Genomic DNA, 21,289 nt, shown 5'->3' with positions numbered 1-21,289 from the left:
GGAGCTTTCAGATGAAAAACAAAGCCTCCATAGAATGCAATCCCGGTTCCAAAATAATAATTCCTTCCACAGCACATTTTCAGGAGATGTGTTTATTTTTAAATTTAGATAATGATACATCCTTCATAGTGTACAGACTTTCTGCTTAACTGTCTATTATTACAACTTGAATATTAGTTACTTTAATACAAATAGCTAAATACATTGACAAATTAAGCCCTAAAAAGAAATTACTGAACATCTGCTATTGTGATTGAGTTTTTCATCTGTGACTATACTTAGACTGTGTCAATACAAACTTTCAGGGACAACATATTCCCTTGTGATGGTGTCTTTTCATCTGCACAATAATTGTATTCATAATTAAATATATGGATTCTTTTAATTTTGATTGTCTAGTTTGCAAATTGTTCACAAAACAGAAGGTTAAGAATTACTAAACCTGATGCTGATGCTGACAATCATTTTGACTGATACCATATGTTGGGGTTTTACACATCTTTTTCCTTTTATATGTGTTCTTAGTGTTCTGATATATAAACTAAATGAAACAGAAAGCTTCTCTGAGTCTTGAAAGTATAAATTACTACGAGTTCCAACCTATTACGACATGAGCAACAAGAAGATAGCACATCCCGATGGTACAGGATACAATCATCATGGGGAAACCTAACCTGAAACAACAATAAAATAAAGGAAAGATCAATAAGGATATAATAGTTTGTTCTCCAAGCAATTTATGAAAAGAAAATTTAAGTTATCCTACACATTTCAAGCTTTGAATATGCTTATAGCAGTGGCAAAAACATGGATGTACTGCAAGTATGCCAATGTATAGGAGTCTAATATTCAAGTTCACATTTCTACTTCTGGCCTATTTAAGAGACAGGTGGTCAAAATTAGCATAATTTCATTGGTTTCAGGGCATCTCTTCCAATTTACTCTGTCTTGGAATCTGGCATGCCTTGTTGTTTGGTCTGGGGTTTTTTTCCCCAGACAATATGCAATTATACAGGTAAAATAGCAATTCTTACCAATTATGCAGCATTAGAATAGATTATCCAGTGTGTATCATTTCAGATTAGGTGTGTAACCCTGATATGGCACTTTATAAGTTAATCTATAGTTGAAATTCATTAAATTGTTTCCCTGTTGATCTGTAGCCACATACAGCTAGTATTCCTCTTCTGTACCTCTCACCAGGTTTAACAGACTTGAATGGACTGTTGGAAATAACTCCCACGTAGCTGTAAAGGTGCTAACACTTTGCTGTTCTATCAAAACAGCTATTTGTTTTTCACCACAGATTAAGCTTTTCAGACAACACTTAGATTTTACAGCTTTCTTCAGACTGACAAACACAGGCAGCAGAGACAGACAACTGGAAAGGATGTTGTGGAGTTGGCCAAGTCCTACTCTGCTAGATTTGTAGGTCTTCCATATGTGTGAAAAGAAGGGAGTTTTCTGAAACTTAAAAGCATTATTGTATGATACTGAGGGACTGTGAAGAACCACTGCTGTGATCACACTCATTTGTTTTATGTTACTAAAATCATAAGAACTGAGAGGAGAAATGATCATGCCACAAATGACCCTCCTTATGTACTTTCTTTTGTCAAGTTCAGCCAAGGATTTCCATAAACCTCATCAAAGCATGGCAATGTTCTCTGAAGTACAGCATTTCATTTTTTCTCTTCCTTGAAGTAAGACCTGCTTATTACATGTAGGTATATTAGTTGTGCCTTTTTGCCTCGCTTGTTAGGAGCCCTCAGGAAGGTTCCTCGAGCCTGTTTCCCTCTGCCATAGCTGATCAGACCACTGATGAGTAGATGTCCATTTAGTAGGTGACAGGAGGACACCATTCTCTGAGCTTGGGTGGATGAATAGCTCCTTTCTTTAGGAAGCTACAGCTAGAAGGGACCTCTTGGGACATTAAGTCTGGCCCCCACTTCCTTAAGGTATGGAACCACTTGCTTAAAATGAAAATTAAACTTCTCAATGGCTCACTGCAGTCTGCTTTTTCTACCTGCAGCTGCAGCATTACTCTAAACCTTGAGATCCTCAAGAGTCATGTTTCTTTCATTGCTGCTTTGTTGAGGGAAGCATAGATGTGACCAGCAAAACAGGTGCTTTTACCTTAACAGCCATTGGTTGAAGTTACTGACAAGGGAATTTTACCAGGAATGAGGGTCACTGCAAACACACAAAAATAAACAGCCCTGACCTGTAAAGTTTACAGAATAATTAGGAAACAAATAAAACCCAAAAACTCTAAAGAAAATATTGGAATTATTTTAGTGAAGAACAAGCTTGCCCATAATGCCTGCTTCGTGGCTGCTCTTGACCCATTATCAAAGTGAGCCCATCGCACATACCAATAGAAATAGAGGCAAACCAAGAACAAAAGAAAACCTTTGCAAGGCTGGAAATGTACAAAGGGCAAGACTGGCAGGGCTGACAGATCATCTCATTTCTGTCTCCTTGACATCCCCCTGAAGAAGGCAGCATGTCCCTGTGTCCATGACCAAATATTGCCTGTGAGATCTGCCCCAGAAGGACAGGTCCCATGCCCAGCTCCAGAGGCTTTCTCCTCCATCTTTCTGGGATTTAGGACCTGGTGTGCTGTCCTCTTCTGCCATTCTGGTAACAGGCATTATTATCGCTGTTCTGGCTTCAAAGGCATTAATGTTCAGCGGGTATTTGGAATTGAGAAAGGAGAAAGGAGAGGAGGAGAGAGAAGGACCAGGTATGTCCAAGTGGTAAAAGGTATGAAGATTTGTTAGAAAGGGTCATAGCATTGTCACAGCTTTCAAATATTTCCTGAAAAGTCTGAAGTGCATTTAGAAGATTTATTTTTCTTTTTTTTTTCATATGAACAGACATAAGTACACTGCAGATAAGTGTTATTTCTTTTCTATACTGACTGGTCAGATCCTTGCTTTTGAATGACTCATTACTTGAAAGAGCTGAATCATTATTTAGTCACTAAACTATGATCAGGCTGATAATATTGTAAAATAGCAGAGCTAAAGCATCTCTTAGAATTATTTTAGAATAACAAAATTAATTTGATGGCTAGCCAAACTGCTTCCCAGACCCTTTCCTTCCTTCTCCCAGCAAATCTGATCTCTGGACCTCCCTAATCTCACTTAGATAAAAGTGTCCAGATAGGAAAAAAAAGCAAACCCAGCAATGGCTGTAGGAATAAAATAGCATGGCTAAAAAGTCCTCCTACACCCTTCAGTATATATAATGAAAGCTCCCTGAAGCTGTATCCACATGACAGGCTGGTGAACCGGAGATTGCTACAACTCTCATAAGAAAACTGGCTGTTTGACAGAAAACAGAATTTTATTGACCTCACAGTTAGCAAACAATAAGCTGGTACCAGGAAGAGTGGGGACAGCAGAGATCTTAATCTGTACTAATGCAACCTAACAAACCTCCCTGGAGAACACCCAGCAGCTCAGCAGTGAATGGCCATATAACTCCTTCATGAAGACTGGCAAGGGGAGGGAAGGATCCAAAAAGATTCAATGGCTACTCGACCATTGAAAAGAGAACAGAAAAGCTAGCTCCAGCTTGGAGGAGGTCTGTGCAAGAAAATGGATGAATTATACAAGGCCACATAAAAACATGCAGGAATTGTAATCATATCCCCACTATCACAGTGCCAGTCAAATGTGTAGCTGGAGCCAGACACATCCAGTCTGAGGAGGAACCTCATTTCATTTAATGTGGATGCATGCATAGGGCACAACTATGAAGCCATGATTCTCATTTCATGGACAATTACTCCTCAACTTGAGGCCTGAATTTCAGGCCCACTGGCCTGAGCACTAATGTAATTGGATCAAATTCAATGTGGAATTTGTGTACCAGAGAGAGAGGAATCAGAATCAGAGAATCAGAGAAAGGTTTGGGTTGGAAGGGACCTTTAAAGGTCATCTAGTCCAACCCCCCCCTGCAACGAGCAGGGACATCTTCAATTAGATCAGGTTGCTCAGAGCCCTGTCCAACCTGACCTTGAATGTTTCCAGGGATGGGGCATCTTCCACCTCTCTGGGCCACCTGTTCCAGTGTTTCACCACCCTCATTGTAAAAAATTTCTTCCTTCTATCTAGTCTAAATCTACCCTCCTTTAGTTTAAAACCATTACCCCTTGTCCTATCGCTACAGGCCCTGCTAAAAAGTCTGTCCCCATCTTTCTTATAAGCCCCCTTTAAGTACTGAAAGGCGGCAATAAGGCGGCTTATTTCTCTCTCTGAAAAAGAGAAAGTTATTCAGCTTTCTCTTTTCCAGGCTGAATAACCCTAACTGTCTCTGCCTTTCTTCATAGGAGAGGTGTTCCATCCCTCTGATCATTTTTGTGGCCCTCTTCTGGACCTTCTCCAGCAGGTCCATGTCTTTCCTGTGCTGAGGACCCCAGAGCCAGACACCGTACTCTAGGAGATAAAGCTCAGTCAGTAAGTCTTAGTTACCGCAGAGTTAATCAATTACTTGAGTTGGTTCAATGCCCTATTATGCTGTTATACTACCCATTGCTCTCCCCCAAAAGAAAATACAGCTCCTGTCCCAGGCCACATACAACACAATGTTTAGTTACCTATGTTTTCTTTAGTTACATCAAATCTAAGAATGCATTTTAAATAATGTAAAAACTACTTCCAGCAACATTCATTTTCAGCATACTCCTTGGAGTCAAAAAGCAGGATGTAATTCAGATGCTCCTGCCCAGGAAAAAGGATCAGCAGAGTTTAGAAGTCATAAAAACCTTTCTTGCGCTTAAAACTTCCGATTCATAAGAAACACTGATTAGCATCTTTGGCATAAAAATACATTTTTACGTGATCTTGTAACAGCATCTGATGTGACATTTTTATACACAAACTAAGGGAACAGGGCAGATGGATCCTGCACTGGGCAGCCTTTTCTTCCCTCTCCGTCTCTGCAGACAGGCAGGGAGATACACACGTACTGCATGGTACAAAAGGTTCATCCCAACTCTCCACAGCCAGCTCAGGGAGTTTTCACTGCTGCAGAGGGGAAGCGGGGTCAGACACAAGCAAAGGATGGATGATAGAATCTGGCATTCACCCTACTCTTCCCTCCTCCTATTCATACTAGAAGCTTACACGTAAAACTGCGATCTAAATTAAATCTCAGAGCTTAAATATACACAACAAGCAGATGTTAGTTCAGTGAGAGATAGTGAGAGCATTTCAAGCGGGAGCCCCAGGGATTTGTCATGGACAAAGTTTTACTTATTAATAACTTCAGCGATCCAGTAGTGAAAAGCTTGCAAATTGCCCCAGCATGGGAGAGATGCCAGACTCTGTGGAGAACAGAATTCAGCATGTTCTTAACAAATTAAAATGAGAATTTGAAATGAACAAGATGAAACTTTGTGAAGGTAAGTGTGAAGTATGTATTAGAAGTCAAATGGGGGCACAAAATCAGCAAGGAAAGTGAAGCTTTTCACTCGTAATGACCTAGTTATTTCTGATCCTGCCTCGCTACAAGATTTCTGGCCCTGTATTGACTTAGAAGAAAAGGAAACACTTAGAAGAAAAGGAAACTGGTGCATGATTATTCTGGGAATAAATCCCATTTTTAATGAGTATCTACAGATGTGAATATTACAGTTTTCTTAGGTTATCAGTTTATCCAATATTATTTGCTAAACAATAATAGCAAAGCATCTGGGGTCTGAATTGCATTTTCCTGGACAAACTGATCTCTTACAGTACCTTGCTCTATTTTGTGATGCTTCAAGAGCCAGCAGGACCCAGGATGTACAAGACCCAGGTTCAGTGCCCTGTTTTGCCTAATTTGGGACATGACATACGAAAAGTTCCCACCCATAAAAATCACACCTACAGGCACTGCCTTCCTTGACAGCTCATAATGTGCATCCTTGGGGCGATCTGTAGAAGAACCATGCCTCCAAGGAGACAGGGAACCTTCAGTGGTTCCTCAGTGAAAAAGCAACAGCAGAATTCTCCCAAGACAAAACCACTGGCACTGAAAGAAGCCTGGTGATAGCCAGGGGTAAGAGTTAAAAATGAGTTAAAGCTAACTTCTACTCCCACTTGTATTTGCAATTTAATGTACAATTTAAACTCAACTGGTGGAGTTTGCATCAGACTTAAAATTTTGCTTTTCTTGCTTCATGTCAGTTTCATACTGCAAGCTCTGTAGAAAATACAACCTCAGCTTTGTAGAAGAGGACCTGGGGGTCCTGGTGGACGCCAAGTTGAACATAAGCCACCAATGTGCCCTTGCAGCAAAGAAGGCTAATGGTATCCTGGGCTGCATTAGGAGGATTATTGCCAGCAGGTCAAGGGAGGTGATCCTTCCCCTCTGCTCAGCTCTGGTGAGGCCATGCCTGGAGTGCTGGGTCCAGTCCTGGGTGCCCCAGTACAAGAGAGACATGGACATACTGGAGAGAGTCCAACAAAGGGCCACAAAGATGATTTAAGGGACTGGAGAATCTCTCCCATGAGGAAAGGCTGAGAGAGCTGGGACTGTTCAGCCTGGAGAAGAGAAGGCTCAGGGGGAAACTTGTCAATATGTATAAATGCCTGAAGGGAGGGTGTAAAGATGACAGAGCCAGGCCCTTCTCAGTGGTGCACAGTAACAGGACAAGAGACAATGGGCACAAACTGAAACACAGGAGGTTGCCTCTGAACATCAGGAAACATTTTTTTACTGTGAGGGTGACCAAGCATTGGCATATGTTGCCCAGGGAGATTGTGGAGTCTCCATCCTTGCAGATATTCAAAAGCCATCTGGACACAGTCTTGGGCAACAGGCTCTAAGTCGCCCTGCTTGAGGGGGACCTCCAGAGGTCCCTTCCAGCCCCAACAATTCTGTGATTCTCACACACCTGCTTGTTCCTCTGTTATTCAACACAGGATAAGAAAGTATCATCTGCACACCTGCAGATTAGCATGTCATCAGAAAATATTTAACAAAGGACAGATGAGAGATAATTCTTCTCATTCTTGGACAGTCTCTTATCATATGCAATGCTTTGCTCTGGAAGTTTGGTAATCACAAGCTCATTTTTAAAAGAATGTCTAAATGCCGACGAAAACAGCCTCAAAAAAGAGATCAGGTGTGGGTATACTTAGAAGATAAATAAAGTTATTTCTGAATGAAAGGAAAGTTACACCTTGTCATGGTTTAGCCCCAGTCAGCAACTAAGCACCACACGACCGCTTGCTCACCATCCCCCCCCTGATAGGATGGGGGAGAGAAAAGAGCAAAATGAAGAAAATTCATGGGTTGAGATAAGAACAGTTTCATAATAGGGAATAATAATAATAATAATAATAATAATAATAATAATAATAATAATAATTTGTAATGAAAAGGAAAACAACAGGAGAGAGAGAGGGGAACAAAACCCAGGGAAAAAAATAAGTGATGCAACCACTCACCACCTGCCGACCAACACCCAGCCAGTCCCCGAGCAGTGATCGCTACCCCCCAGCCAACTCCCCCCAGTTTCTATACTGAGCATGATGCCATATGGTATGAAATAGCCCTTTGGCCAGTTTGGATCAACTGTCCTGGCTGTGCCCCCTCCCAGCTTCTTGTGCACCTGGCAGAGCATGGGAAGCTGAAAAGTCCTTGACTAGTGTAACCATTACTTAGCAACAACTAAAACATCAGTGTATTATCAACATTATTCTTATACTAAATCCAAAACACAGCACTATACCAGCTACTAGGAAGAAAATTAACTCTATTCCAGCCGAAACCAGGACACATCTTTTAATGAAGTTTCATAACTCGATTTGCAAAGTAACTCATTTATATTTCTTTTCAACAAAAGGGTATAATCACAATATTCATGCATCTTAATGAGAAGAATATATCATAACCCTCATGAACTGAATTCAAGAAGGGTGGTTTTTTTAAATGGAAGATGGGACAATTTTACCTTGCTGAAGAACAGAACTCAACTAGTTAATAAAAGTTATATAGGTCTACATAAGTTATAGTCTCATGCAGTACAGCTCTGTGAGCAAGTTCTTTTTCTGTATCTCAGCTAGGATTACATAAGAGTGAAATCCTTTTTTGGGGAAAAAGGGGAGAGGACATAATTACCTTTATAAATGTAAGACTTGCTTGTGAATATTGTCATTTCTGAAGTTCTCCATATTTTTTCAGATTTATCCAAAACAATCTATAAATTATTTGTACTAGCATTCTTAGATACATAGCTCATTTTCATTGTGATTATTTGCTGCCAAATTCTCCTATGGGGAGATTTTCTCAAAAGTTTATTTTGACTTTTTATCCTAGTAGTTAAAAAAAGAAAACTTCAGAATTCCTTGGGGAAAAAAATAATCCATTTTTATTAGCTCTATTGATTAATTCCCTACCTTTTTTCTTTGGCTTTGGGAAGGAATGGAATCTGAAAGGAAAGATTTTTAAGTTGTTGTCTGCCTTGCTCTCAAAGCCACTAGGAATTTTCCTCTTGATCAGTTTCTCTGTTCTTATTATATCTGTCATCACTTTCCTGTCATCCTAGTTCTTCTCTCTCTTTCTTTCCATGCAGACTACCTTATGAGTCTCCTGTCATTTTGGTTGTGTCAAACTTTACATCATTCCAAGTCGTTGACATACTGATCCAGTTTATCCAAAAGGAAAGTACGGACTTTACTAACAGTTTAAAGAAAACAGATTCAAAATGTTTATCACATGCCCATGACCCCTTCAAATCCAGACACCTGTTGTAGCTCAGAAAACAGGTGGCTAAAACTGCAAGTGATCATTAATTCAACATTAAATTGCTGTGAATTTCATATAGTCTGGAATTACATAAAAATTACAGTGTGGTTACCTACTAGTTACCATACACAGGAGTTACTGTGTAATTTAAATCACAGAACAAACCCTATAATCCTATTTTCTTCTGATTGCTAAAATTATAATAATTTCCCATGATATTCTATCTGTTTTGAGTCTATGCCAAGATTTCCCATAGAGTTACTGCCAGGAGTGAACCTGAGATAGGGAAAATCAGATCCTGAGTGAGAAAATGTAAAGGTGTTAGGTTTTGCCTCACACAGTCTAGAACATCCTTCTGAAGGTGTTTTGCTGCAACCTCAACATTTTTATATGTGGAACGAGCAATGGGCCTTTCCTTGACCTTCCAAAATTCTGATTATCTAAAGAAAAAAGTGCAAACTTTCATTGTAAGAGAATAGTTGGTCTGCCAGCTCCACCTGGCAGATCCAAATGACTATTGATAGAATATTTGTTGCAGTATCTGTCTAGGTCTCTGTGGTACAACTGAGTTGAAATACAGGACTGTCAGAACAAGTGACTCTGATATGAACTACCTGAACTATCCAAAACCTACTCATACATGGTAAACTAGCAACCTGTATGAAATACCATGAGAAAAAAATGGAAACCCACATCAATTTTAGTAAAAAAATACTGTAATTGATTATTTAAAAAAACAGCAAGACACTAGTTATTAGATGACAACAGCATCTAACCTTTTTTTTAGAACTAAACATACAGCTCCAATGGGAAATGGTGAAATCCTGCAGACAGCAAGGAAAGAACAGAGCTCAAGCACAGAAACAAACCTGAAAACACAGATAGAACTAACGGTGACATTTTACTGGGGAAGAGCAACATAACACTGCAAAATTTGTGGAAGTTATTTTTCCCACTATCCTTGTGATTCTAATATCCCTTTAACTGAACAAATTTGTATTAATAATTTAGCAGTGTGCACAAGGTGTTCAAAACCTTGTATCTAGGTGACAAAGGGGGAAAAACCAGTAACTTTCCACATTTAGCCTTAAGGGCCCCATGGCCAACATAAACACTCAACATTTAAATGAGAAAGGGAATTACTTTAGTCAAGCTCATTGCTGTCACTGGATGTAAAAGAAGCTAGATTCAGACCTTTGCACATGTTGGGATGCATTTTACTAAATTTACATAGCATGCTCAAATCCAGATTACCTGGCTCTATAGAGTAGGTCTCGGTGGGATGTTATTATAGAGACATGCACAAGCCAATGGCCTGAAAAATGCCTTAAACTCAAATCACTTGTTTAAGCATAGGAATAATTGCATCCTAACTTAGAAAACACATTTAAGTGTTTTGCTGGATCAGGAGCCAAACGGACAAATCAAGTGACCCCAGATATCTCATCTGTAGTCTCTTTTGCAAGATATCCAAAGGCTGGAAAGTCAATATAATGATAAGACAGTATGATTCCCCTGTGTATCCATCTTTGCTTCACCCATAGAAGTTTTGGCTTTTCTCCATCTATCTGCCCTATGGCATGAAACACCTGTCAGAGTCTCCAACAGACAAGTTGCAGCTTCAAGTGAAAATGTAGTTACTCTTGACATGAATTATACAATTACCCAAAGCAACTCACAAGATTGCCCCAAGTTAACACCGCTTACTTTCTACCTGACTTCTGATATGTAGAGCGAACCAACCATGTTTGAACATGTCACGCACATCCTTTTCCCGAGAAGGCTTGGCCCAACCAACCTTCAGCCAAGGTGAGAGCCAGGAAAACAGAGAGCAGAGGAAGCTCTGCTCTGTATAGTCCATTTAACAGAGTATATTATCTTTCTTTTCCATCAACAGATACTCCCAAGAAACATACAGTATACAATGCTAAAGCTCCAAAGCAAGCTGTCAAAACTATAGAAGTTTATCATCAAAGCAATAATTCCATTCTTTGCCAGGCAGTGTTGTTATGACTATTTGAAAACAAGAGATCTTATATGAGATCTTAAACTAGAGAACTTATATGCTGTATGTTGGCAAAAAGGAATATGTCACAGACTGAATTTTAGCTCTGTCTTTAGTCAGATGATTTTTCTCGGTTTTGCAATGTAACATACTTGATTTTGTTTCTAACGTTTGTGCTCCAAAGAGACCAAAACATTGCAAACACAGTGTTTATTGTTAGTGCCAATGTGCAGCTAGACAAATTGTTTACCACTACATTTATCAGAGTTGAGATGAATTCTGCAAACTTAAATTTGCACACCTTCTAGCAAATTCTACTGGTAAATTTAGTTTAAATAGTTTCAATTCACATGAGTTTCTGGTCCATTAATGAAAAAAATTAATTTTTTGTATTGCCAAGACTATTTGAGTCCCCAGATAGTCCCTAACAATCCATTACTTAGTGCTTTAATATGAAAATCCTAGAGGCAGGGTAGACTTTCTATTCCTTATTAGGGGAACATGTTCTATATAGACAGGTAAATTCCCTTCCTGCCTACTGAAGAAGTAGGGCATGCCATGATAAAGTGTGGCATAAAGATTCAAGATGATCTGCTAGTGATTTTTTGAGGTTATCACAACTTCATGTCACCCTTGGATCTGTCATTGTATATTAGCAATATATTTGCTCTCCACATCCTTCAGGAAGACCCCAGAACAAGTTTAGTCCTCAATTTGTTGCTTCTGGGTTTGTTATGAAAGCTTCAAGCCATTCTAAAATCTAGGAAATGCAAACATATGAAATTGATTTAGGTCCTTGGGAAAGCCATACTTATTCCTCTCCCACACATCTGTGTAATGAGGTGTAGTTGTGAGTCTGAGCTTAAGAAGATTAAAATCATCATGGATGATGTGCTGGTTTTGGCTGGGACAGAGTTAATTTTCTTTATAGTAGCTAGTATGGGGCTATGTTTTGGATTTGTGCTGAAAACAGTGTTAATAATAAACTGATGTTTTAGTTGTTAAGTAATGTTTACACTAGTCAAGGACTTTTCAGCTTCCCATGCTCTACCAGGCGCACAAGAAGTTGGGAGGGGGCACAGTCAAACTGGCCAAAGGGCTATTCCATACCATATGATGTCACGCTCAGCATATAAAGCTGGGGGAAGAAGAAGGAAGCGGGGGGACATTCAGAGTGATGCCGTTTGTCTTCCCAAGTAACCATTATGCGTGATGGAGCCCTGCTTTCCTGGAGATGGCTGAACACCTGCCTGCCCATGGGAAGTAGTGAATGAATTCCTTGCTTTGCTTCGCTTGTGTGTGCGGCTTTTGCTTTACCTATTAAACTGTCTTTATCTCAACCCATGAGTTTTCTCACTTTTACTCTTCTGATTCTCTCCCCCACCCCACCGGGGGGGAGTGAGCGAGCGGCTGTGTGGTGCTTAGTTGCCGGCTGGGGTTAAACCACGACAGATGACTAGAAGAGAAAACCAGTGAAGTATGTCTTCTCTGACAGTACTTTAAGAGACTCATGTACTGATTGTGAGTATAAACCTCAGTATTCCTGGTAGTGAATTGTTCTCATTAATTGTTTCAAAGGTTCTGATACAAATATTCTACTAATGAGATAGATTTATACAAAACTAGTGAGATTTACTGTGAAAAAACAAATGCATTAGGACTGCTGAAATAAATAGGTTTTGCAATGTTTACTGTTAGTGTTTCTGTATTTTATGAAACATTTAACATATTGTAAACTCACTTTTGACAATTATATGCTTTTTGCAAAGCAAAAAGCTTTATAAGCTTTTCGAGGCTTAGCCACGCTTTTGTTAAAAAACCTTTATATAGCTCAAACCTCTTTGCTATAGAAATTTCTCATAAAATAAAGTGGAACAACTCATGAAACAAACTGTATCTACAAAAAATTTTTGGACTACATTATTTTCCTACGTAGTCTAAACAAACCAAAGATAACAGGTATGGCAGAAATTAACTGTGATTTATGTTAGTTCCAAACTGTTTCAAATTAAAGAACCTTTACTTACTCCGTATTATCTTGCTTTTTCTCAGTGAGGATTCAGGAATGGAAGTTGCCTGAATGTTATCTCCATGAATGTCCTTAATCCCAGTCCTCACAAATGGTATCTCAGGGCACTTTTTTTAGTTTCTTTTTTTTCCCCCCTCAATGTGCTCTTTTATTTTGATTAAAGCACAAGATAAAAGAAAAATGACATTTTACAGTAGAGGTTAATCAGTCAATTCTTTAATAATCTCAACAGAGCACTCTCAACTATTCTAAAAGCCTTGGACTTTGCTAAAAAGCCAGATGCTACATAAGAAAGAATATGTTCCACCCCATTTCCCTCTCCTCTTTCTCCCCGCTTTGAGACTCCCATTCATGTGCCATATAATGTGACGACAGAGAACTCACATACAGCAGTTTACCAGGACAAAGGAGCAATGTAATTGCATTTTGAAGTAAAAAATAGAAAGATGTTTCCTGTGCACTAATGATTATTTTTCATTATGAACTCAGCAGATGCCTCCTGATAAAAGGTTGTGGATGTTGTAAGGCCAGTGAACTTCCCACCACAAACCCTATGCTTTAGGCCACCCAGTATAAGACAAGAGCAGAGTGGAGATTTTCATTCCAGCAGGGTGCACTTGGAGACTTCTCTCCAGCCCACCATGAAATGCCAACCAAAGGCAAATAGGGGGGCAGCTGGAACCTCCCAAGCCCTCTCTGCCGTCATGTTGCACTGCAGTGTACAGGTCTTCCTACCCCAGAGAAGCCATAGATCTGAGCTCTTATGTGCTCACTACAAGGAAAGCTTTTATTAACCACAAGTCTAATTTTAAGTGCACTAGCAAAATAAGGTTAAATAAAGTGAATCCTATTCTAAGTGTATCAGTTCCTCAGCACATTAAAGATCCCATATACAAAGCATTAGACAAATAAATACTATACAAATATATCTCTCCAGACTGTCACAGTTATATACCAACATTTCTTATGAGATGAAAGAGGAGACCTAACAGACAAGATAGAAACGGTATAGTACAGAGAGGCAGATAAGTACCACTAGCAGGATGTTTTAACATGGGGTAGCTACATGACCAGTTCACAGATGTTGCAAGTCAATCAGAAGCATGAACTGGGTTCACTGTCTAATTGTTATAGATGGCAGATAACCCTTAAGGTGCTTCAAGTTGAAAGGTCAAAGCTTGAGAAACTCCAGTTCCTAAAAATGAAAAAGTTTTCAGAAGTTTCTTTGAGAAAGACCACATTCATCCCAGTGTTGTCATCTAACCCACACCACCATGAGCATTATGGAGGCCTGCATTGGCAATAAGGATTACAGAGTGACTGAAGTGAGAGGAAAACAGGTATAAAATAATTAGATTTTTTTAAATTATGAAGACATTCTATTATCTTCATATTTTCAACAAGTGGGTGAAAACTAAGCTGGTTGCTTCACAGACTTCTGCCTCCCTCCTCCCACCTCTATCTCTGCAGTGGAAGAGCTGGATTGCTGCTCCAGGAATGCAAGGGTGCACTAGCCACCGACCTGGGCATTGATTCATAGGCCTACCCTTAGCTCATAACATGACACAGGAGTGTCATGGAAGTTCCCCAGCAAGTGAGTTATGCAGGAGATCAGATGGTCTGGGACAACCATTTATACCAAGGCTACATGCACCCTAGTCTTCCTCCTTTATTGTTTTATTTGTTTCATTTTCTTTTGAACAGCTTGGACAGTCAAATGGTTGGTTTAAGGGTCGTCAAGTGATTCTGAACCATTCCTAAGTCCCACCACAGAATCACATTATTATCTTTCTGAAATATCAGGATCATTGTTTCAGAGAAGTTTATGACATTTTTCATTTTAATTTATTTCTCTGAATTTGGCCTTTTCAGCTAAGGTCAATAGACTTTTGAATTTTCTGTCTTAGAAACAGAAGGTACAGTGATGCATTCTGATGCATTTCAGCTGTCGCATTATGAAACAAAATGTTAAGCAAAAGCTTGGCATTAATATCCTTACAGTGCTAGAGATGGACTATGAATTTTTCTTGACTGTTTGGAATAATTTGGGGGGGGGATGTTTCCCATTTGCCTTTAGAAAGTCTATTCTTTAGATAATTTCCATGGTACTAGGAAAACAATTTACCTGTATGGATGCCATAGTTTTGAGCTTCTAACAGTTTTTGTTCAGCCTTCATTATCAGCAAGTAGTAAAGGCTTAATAATAAACTCAGGGGAAAAAAAAAGCCAAATGTTTTAAAAATTATTTAGTAACATATGTTACACAGTACTACAAAGGGAAAAAAAAACAAAAACATAATTCTTTTTCAAACTTTCCTAGGATGAATTCTTCCCTTTTTCTTTACTAGACTTTTTCAAGGCAAGTAGAATGAAATGGATCTGTAACAAAAAAAAAAAAAAAGAACCTGCAAAACCTTATCTGTTTTTCAGGAATAGGTTTTGTACCTTCTCCCAAAAAAGCAGCTCTTAGTCACTATCATTTTAAAACTAATGTCATTACATAACTATTACCATTTTAGCCTATTGAACTGCTACATATCTGCTTAAAACTTTAGAGTACTCCTATTTAAGTAACCCTCACTGAAGCTGAACAACTGCAAGTGTTGACCAGGAAGTTGTTATTCAAGTGGTTTACTAGTGCTGTTTAAATTAATGCAATACCCCTGAATGTAAATATAATCAGGAAGATAATAATTTTTAAAAGTTATCAAAAACCACTGCTAAGTCCAAGCAATGAAAAAGCAAAGAATATAGTAAATACTACCACATCTTTTGTGTGAGAAATAATATCTAGTTTACACAATAAAATAAAAATCTATTTACTATTCCATGAAAAACACTACTTCCTTTGAGCAGTTCTAATTTCAAATGCATTATAATGAAAATAACGTAAACATTAAATCCTCCTTTCTTCTGATCATGTTGGGAGACACCACGATAGTCTGTTTGACACATTATTTAGTAATAGGGGGGAAATCACCTTGCTAGTTCTATTAAAAATATGGAATTATTTGAGAAAATGAAATGCCATGTAAAACTATTATTCTGATGTAATTCCAAAAGTCTGTATGATGCTTTGGCAAGCAAACATGAAGCACGGGATAAAGCAGGCTCAAGCTGAGGAGAATTAATATACTCTCTTAAGAAGGCTTATTAGTCAGGGTTCATATGGCAAATGTATATAAGCTTCATACTGACAGCATTCTCTGAGTTTCCCAGACTTCATGTCCCTTCCTGCCATTTAAGTTACCTTTGTGTTTGGATCTCTTGCAAATTATTTTTCAAAACAATGTTTAGAGATACAGAATTGCTCCAAGCAAATATTCTCAATCCAGCACTTTCTGAATAATTCTGGTAATTGCTAAAGTACTGTATTTAATTAGAAAATTACTTTCTAATTTCAATAATCTTTGAATAAGACCCTTGTTCAGCAACTGTAGTGACTGTCTAATCAAACTGAGCATGTTGTAATTAACTGGAAACTTAGCACTTGATGTAATAACTGTATGAAGCTACAAAAAGTAGGATTTTTTTAAATAACAAAAACTATTTATACCAGCACATATGACATTACACATGTGAGAATTCAAATATGTCTTGCTCAATACAGACAACTGTATGTGAATTTTATATCAACTCCCAGGTGGAATACACAGAAACTGAGTTAAGACAGTTTGGCTTTTTATCTCTCCAAGTCAAATTACAAAAAGCATGGAAATGAGCAAGCACTTCACTAATTCTTCTCTACTTACAGTCATCTCTCCTTGGCTGAACTTGTTCCCTTCTCAAACTCCCCTTCCTCCCTTCTCCCACCAACTCACTTATCCCCAGCTTAAGACGCACAGTTTGTCAGAACAGGACGTACCTTCCACCCGTCTGTCTACAAGCTCAAACGCCGTTGTTCCTGGGTATACAGCGCATACTCTCTGCCCCTTACTGAAGGCAGTGGTGGCCTAACCCCTTCCCATAAAATACGTGATCTTCCAGTAATCAGAAAGGCCAGTGGTGGCAATAACCAGCCAAGACCTTCAAGAGGATCTGAAGAGTTGGTTCTCCAGCTAGGAAATGTCATCCAGACTGAAGTGAGAAAGGAGATTTTCAGTCCAGTCTCAAAATCATGAGTCACACCTGGGCTCCTATCACTGTGCTCTCATTTTGGGGAGTAGTAGGGTGACTGACCAGTTACTTGTTTCTTTAAACTCCAAAGACACGAATGATGAATTTATGTTTAACTCTAATTAACAATAAGCAGCTGAATAAAACACTCTAGCCAAATCATCATTACAATGGCATCAGTTTCTTTTTATAGAAGCTCTTGGCCACAGTCCCTCCATGTTAATCATTCCTCCCTGCATCTCCCTAAAGCTGAGTGCCACCTCTGCTTTGCTGCCTGCTATTCCCCAATTATTTTTGTTTTGCCTTTTGATGCTATCTCTAATAAAGACCACTCCACACCCTCTCCTGTCTGTTTCACCACAGCTATCCTTACAAAGGCAAATCATGTATATGTGAGAAAAGAATATATGCTGTGGGACACATCTGTACAAGTCTACATCTGAGCTACTGGCCTTTCTAGGACATAATTTGTTTGACTTTTATTAATTGTTTGTGTTAGGATGAAATGAATCACCTTCTAAAGGTTATTTCTCTCCATTGACTACAATGAGAGCTGGGTGTGGAAATAAAGATATCAATGCTGTAGAATAGAAAAATGAGGTGAGATGAATCTTTCCTTTACTGACAAGCAGTTCTATGAACACTGGAAAATAATGAAGCCTTATTTCCTACCAATTTGTGTCTTAAGTTTGATTGACTTTCTGTCTAAGTAGAAAGCTCCAGCTGAAGCTTTCTTCCATATCTTATAATGATTCTCACCTGCATGGATTTTTTCAGTGTGTAAAGTGTGGGCTCAGACTGCACTTTCCCTCAGTGGGAATACTCATAGGGTTTCTTTTCCTCTTCCCAGCCACTGACTTTCATGAAATTTCAGGGATTTTAATTATATCTGAGAAATCAAGCCCCCTTTCCCCACCATCCTCTCCCCTGTCAAAAGTGTTTGAAGTTGATAAGCACATTCAGCAGTTATTAGGTGGGAAACACAGAGACACATTCACAGCAGTATGATTGCACAGGAAACCAGATGAAAAGTTAGGCTTTGATGGAAAGAAAGGAACAAAAAGCTTTTCAAAAGCATTCTTTTTTTTTGAAACATACTTGTTACAGGTAGATAACTGATCTTGAGATGTGCCAAAGGCTTACCTTGATGTAACTCAAGAATGATTAGAGAAAGGGATCTAGCTTTGCATGTGCTTACATTATATAGTTCTAGTCTCCAACTTATTGTCAGAATGCTTGTAGGCGTGGGAAGGTAACGGGGAAGAGAAAGAAATGTGAAGTTAGAAGTCAGCATGAATTAGCATACATTTTGACTTGAAATCTCATACAATCCCTAAGGAATTGTTAAGTTAAATATAAAAACTAAAATTCAGTTATTAAGTTATAAAAAAGAAAAATTATTATCACAATTCAATTGTAAATTTCAAGGTGATCTTAACAAGTGTGCTGCTGTTGACATTCCCACAGTATATATCTCAGACTTCAATAAGAAATAGAAAAGTGAAGTTCCATTCACCGGAATATTTTAAAACTGCTGTATGACTTAATAAATTATCTCTAAAAAAGTTAAAATGAAAGGAGCATTTTAATCAGTTTACTACTCAGACATATACATACTGAACATTAAAACATTGCTGAAGTAGGGAATAATTTATCATTTTTGCTCAAAGTGACAATACTTCTGCATGCAGTTTGTATTCTGAATAGTTACATATTCTGAACACTGTTCAGAAATCTCACAAAACCAAAAATTAATATTCCAGCAGTGTACCTCATAACTGAAAAGTCAAATTATTCTTATGATGAAGAATAATATCTGCCACAATACAAAGAACAAGTGAGCTGCTTGTATGTCTTGGTTGAAATTATTAAACATGAAAAATGTATTTAAGGGTTTTTGGTAAATGCAACTACATCATTAGTTTGCACCAAATATACCGTGCTCTGGTAGTTACAATGGAAATAAACAACTTGCACAAGTGTCACTGAAGTAATTTATTTAATGATAAGCTTCAGCACATATTTAGTATTTCAAATTCTTCTATGCATTGACATACTAATTGCTAGCGCTTCAAAATATACACTGACTAAATATACGTTGTGTCAGAAGAATATACTCACTAGATTTTCTGTACAATATTCAAAACATGGGATAATCTTAGTAACCATTTAAGTGAGGAGATACTTATTCTGCAGTCTGACTAGTACAATGACAGAACATCAAAGTCCGTGTAAACATATGAAGCGATTGCAGATTTAACCAATGGCTTTTTGAATATCAGTGTACCAGACATAAAGCTTCTTTTCCTTGGTATGCATGTACATGAATTTATGGCAGGGAAAGGAAATTAGTTTACCCTGTAAGACAAAAAGCCCTGCAGGGGCAATGAGAAAGATATACATTGCCTGCTGCCTATTTCTCCATGTAAAGAGCATAAATCTTGTGCAATATTCACAGCATCTGGTGGCATCACCTCCACACTCTAATGCAGGTCATGTAGTTCTCCTCCATGTTAGTGTATATTTACAGGTATCAAAAAATAGGATTTTCCTCAACTAAGCTGTAAACTACTACAGTCAAGTGCAGATTTCATTTTGGGCCTCAGCTTGGCCCTCAACCTGTTTCTTTTTCTTTCTTCAGTTGGTGACAGAAACGTGCACATTTTTTCCAACTATACTTAGTAAGTCTGACAAAAGAGGTTATTTCTTTCTACAACCCTTGCGCTTGCTATGACCCCAAAACATGTAGCAAGGTCTCCCAAGAGTACCAGCACAAGATGACAAGAGAGGTCCCACACATATAAACACAAATCGCAAAAGGTCAATTATTCATGGCTGAAGGGAAGCCTCCTTCAGGGCCAGGCAGAATTGGTTTTAGGGCATAATAAAGAGAGCAAAGAAGATGTATCCAGTGTATGTAAACCACCATATGTATGGTTAAAATGCAAAGGAGGTAAGAAGTTGGTATTAAAAAAGCTGCAGCTCCAATACTAATGATAGCAAATGAAGAGCAGAAAGAAAATTTCTCCAGCACGGGATCCCCCACAACTGATCAATGCCACTACTTATCTGTAGCAGGTCGTTCCTCACCTTTGGTAGAGAAAGAGATCTGTTCTTCTGTTTGCCACTCACAAAGTTTTGCTGCCACATCTCCATAACCACTTGTAGCATATTATCTTTTACTATATAACTGGGCTAAATACATTACAATTCCAAGGAGATGTGTTTTCTGTTCCAACTTCCAATTTGATGCAGTTACTGATATTTTAGTGCTAAGCTAACATCCATGCAGATACAATATGACATCTATGATAATCTTCTGTTTATATTGACCGTGCAGGAGGTACAGGGCAGGTTAAACACCTCACTTCAGTAGCCTAAATTAGGTGAGATGAATCCTACTCTTTGTATTCATTACTACTGAACAATCTTTCTCAGATTACAAGTGGGCTGGACAGGTACCATGGTTTTGATCAGCCCTTTTGCAGCAGCTCGCCTTTTTACTGTGCTGGACCTAGGCAAGAACTTGGCTCTGTGGTAACAGCAGCTGCACAACTAACCTGGGTGGAGTAGGCAGCTCTGGGTTGAGAACATGCACATGAATGCAATCCTCATGAAACTGCCTGCACAATAACCTCACCTTGTACGAGCACAGCATATATCAGAAGCACAATATGTTTCTAAAGGAAGCCAAAAGAAGCGCTTACCAGAAGAAACACAGTGGTATCCACAAACTCAGTTGATATCAAAAGAACAATGAAATATTCTACAATACAGAAAGATTTTGCCTTGACTGTTTCAGTTCACAGTGCTGGCAATCAAGAGCAATTTAGTTACGAAACATTATGCTAGCCTCAGGAACTGATAGATAACTCCTACAGTCTCGGAAGTGAACTTCTGTTACATGAATTTATATACCTGCATCTTATTTGGTAATGTATCTTTCTGTGAATTACATTTAAATTAAACAAGCACTGAAAGAAAAAAATGGTGGTATCAGCAACGAACAGATGCAGATATTGCTAGATTAACCAGGTCATTTTGGTCTGAAAATTAGACAAATGGCCCAAGAGCCGTTTGCTGTTTTATAAGCAGCCTTGTAATCACCTATCAGCAAGGTACAGCTCCACCTGGCAGAAGACAATTTCTTGCATTAGATTTCTTGTATCACCTCCTGGCTTATGCCACATTACTGAACCATCTGATAAACTCTGTATATAATCCAACAGTGCCTACAGTAACAGCACACAGCCTAAATATTTGTATTAAGAAAAAAATGTATTCTTTCACAGGAAGAGATAAAACAAATGTACAAGAGATTCTGGAAATATCATTAAACCAGAAGGAAAATACTTTTTCTTGTTCAACACTATCATTAGCAGGACTCATGTTTG

The 21,289-nt window shown here is 38.5% G+C and overlaps 1 protein-coding gene across 1 annotated transcript in view; it reads right to left on the bottom strand.

Annotated features, from left to right (window-relative positions):
• Positions 1 to 586: 586 nt before the first annotated feature.
• The window catches only part of OCA2 (OCA2 melanosomal transmembrane protein), a 180,305-nt gene continuing 159,602 nt past the window's right edge, over positions 587 to 21,289 (bottom strand). Inside the window, exon 23 of the mRNA XM_072853227.1 lies at positions 587 to 674. Coding sequence (XP_072709328.1) covers positions 587 to 674 — 88 coding nt within the window. The remainder of the gene's footprint in view (positions 675 to 21,289) is intronic.

The sequence above is a fragment of the Ciconia boyciana genome, chromosome 1 (assembly GCF_034638445.1).
Source record: "Ciconia boyciana chromosome 1, ASM3463844v1, whole genome shotgun sequence".
Lineage (NCBI taxonomy): Eukaryota > Metazoa > Chordata > Aves > Ciconiiformes > Ciconiidae > Ciconia > Ciconia boyciana.
This window is presented reverse-complemented; position numbering and strand designations above follow the sequence as displayed.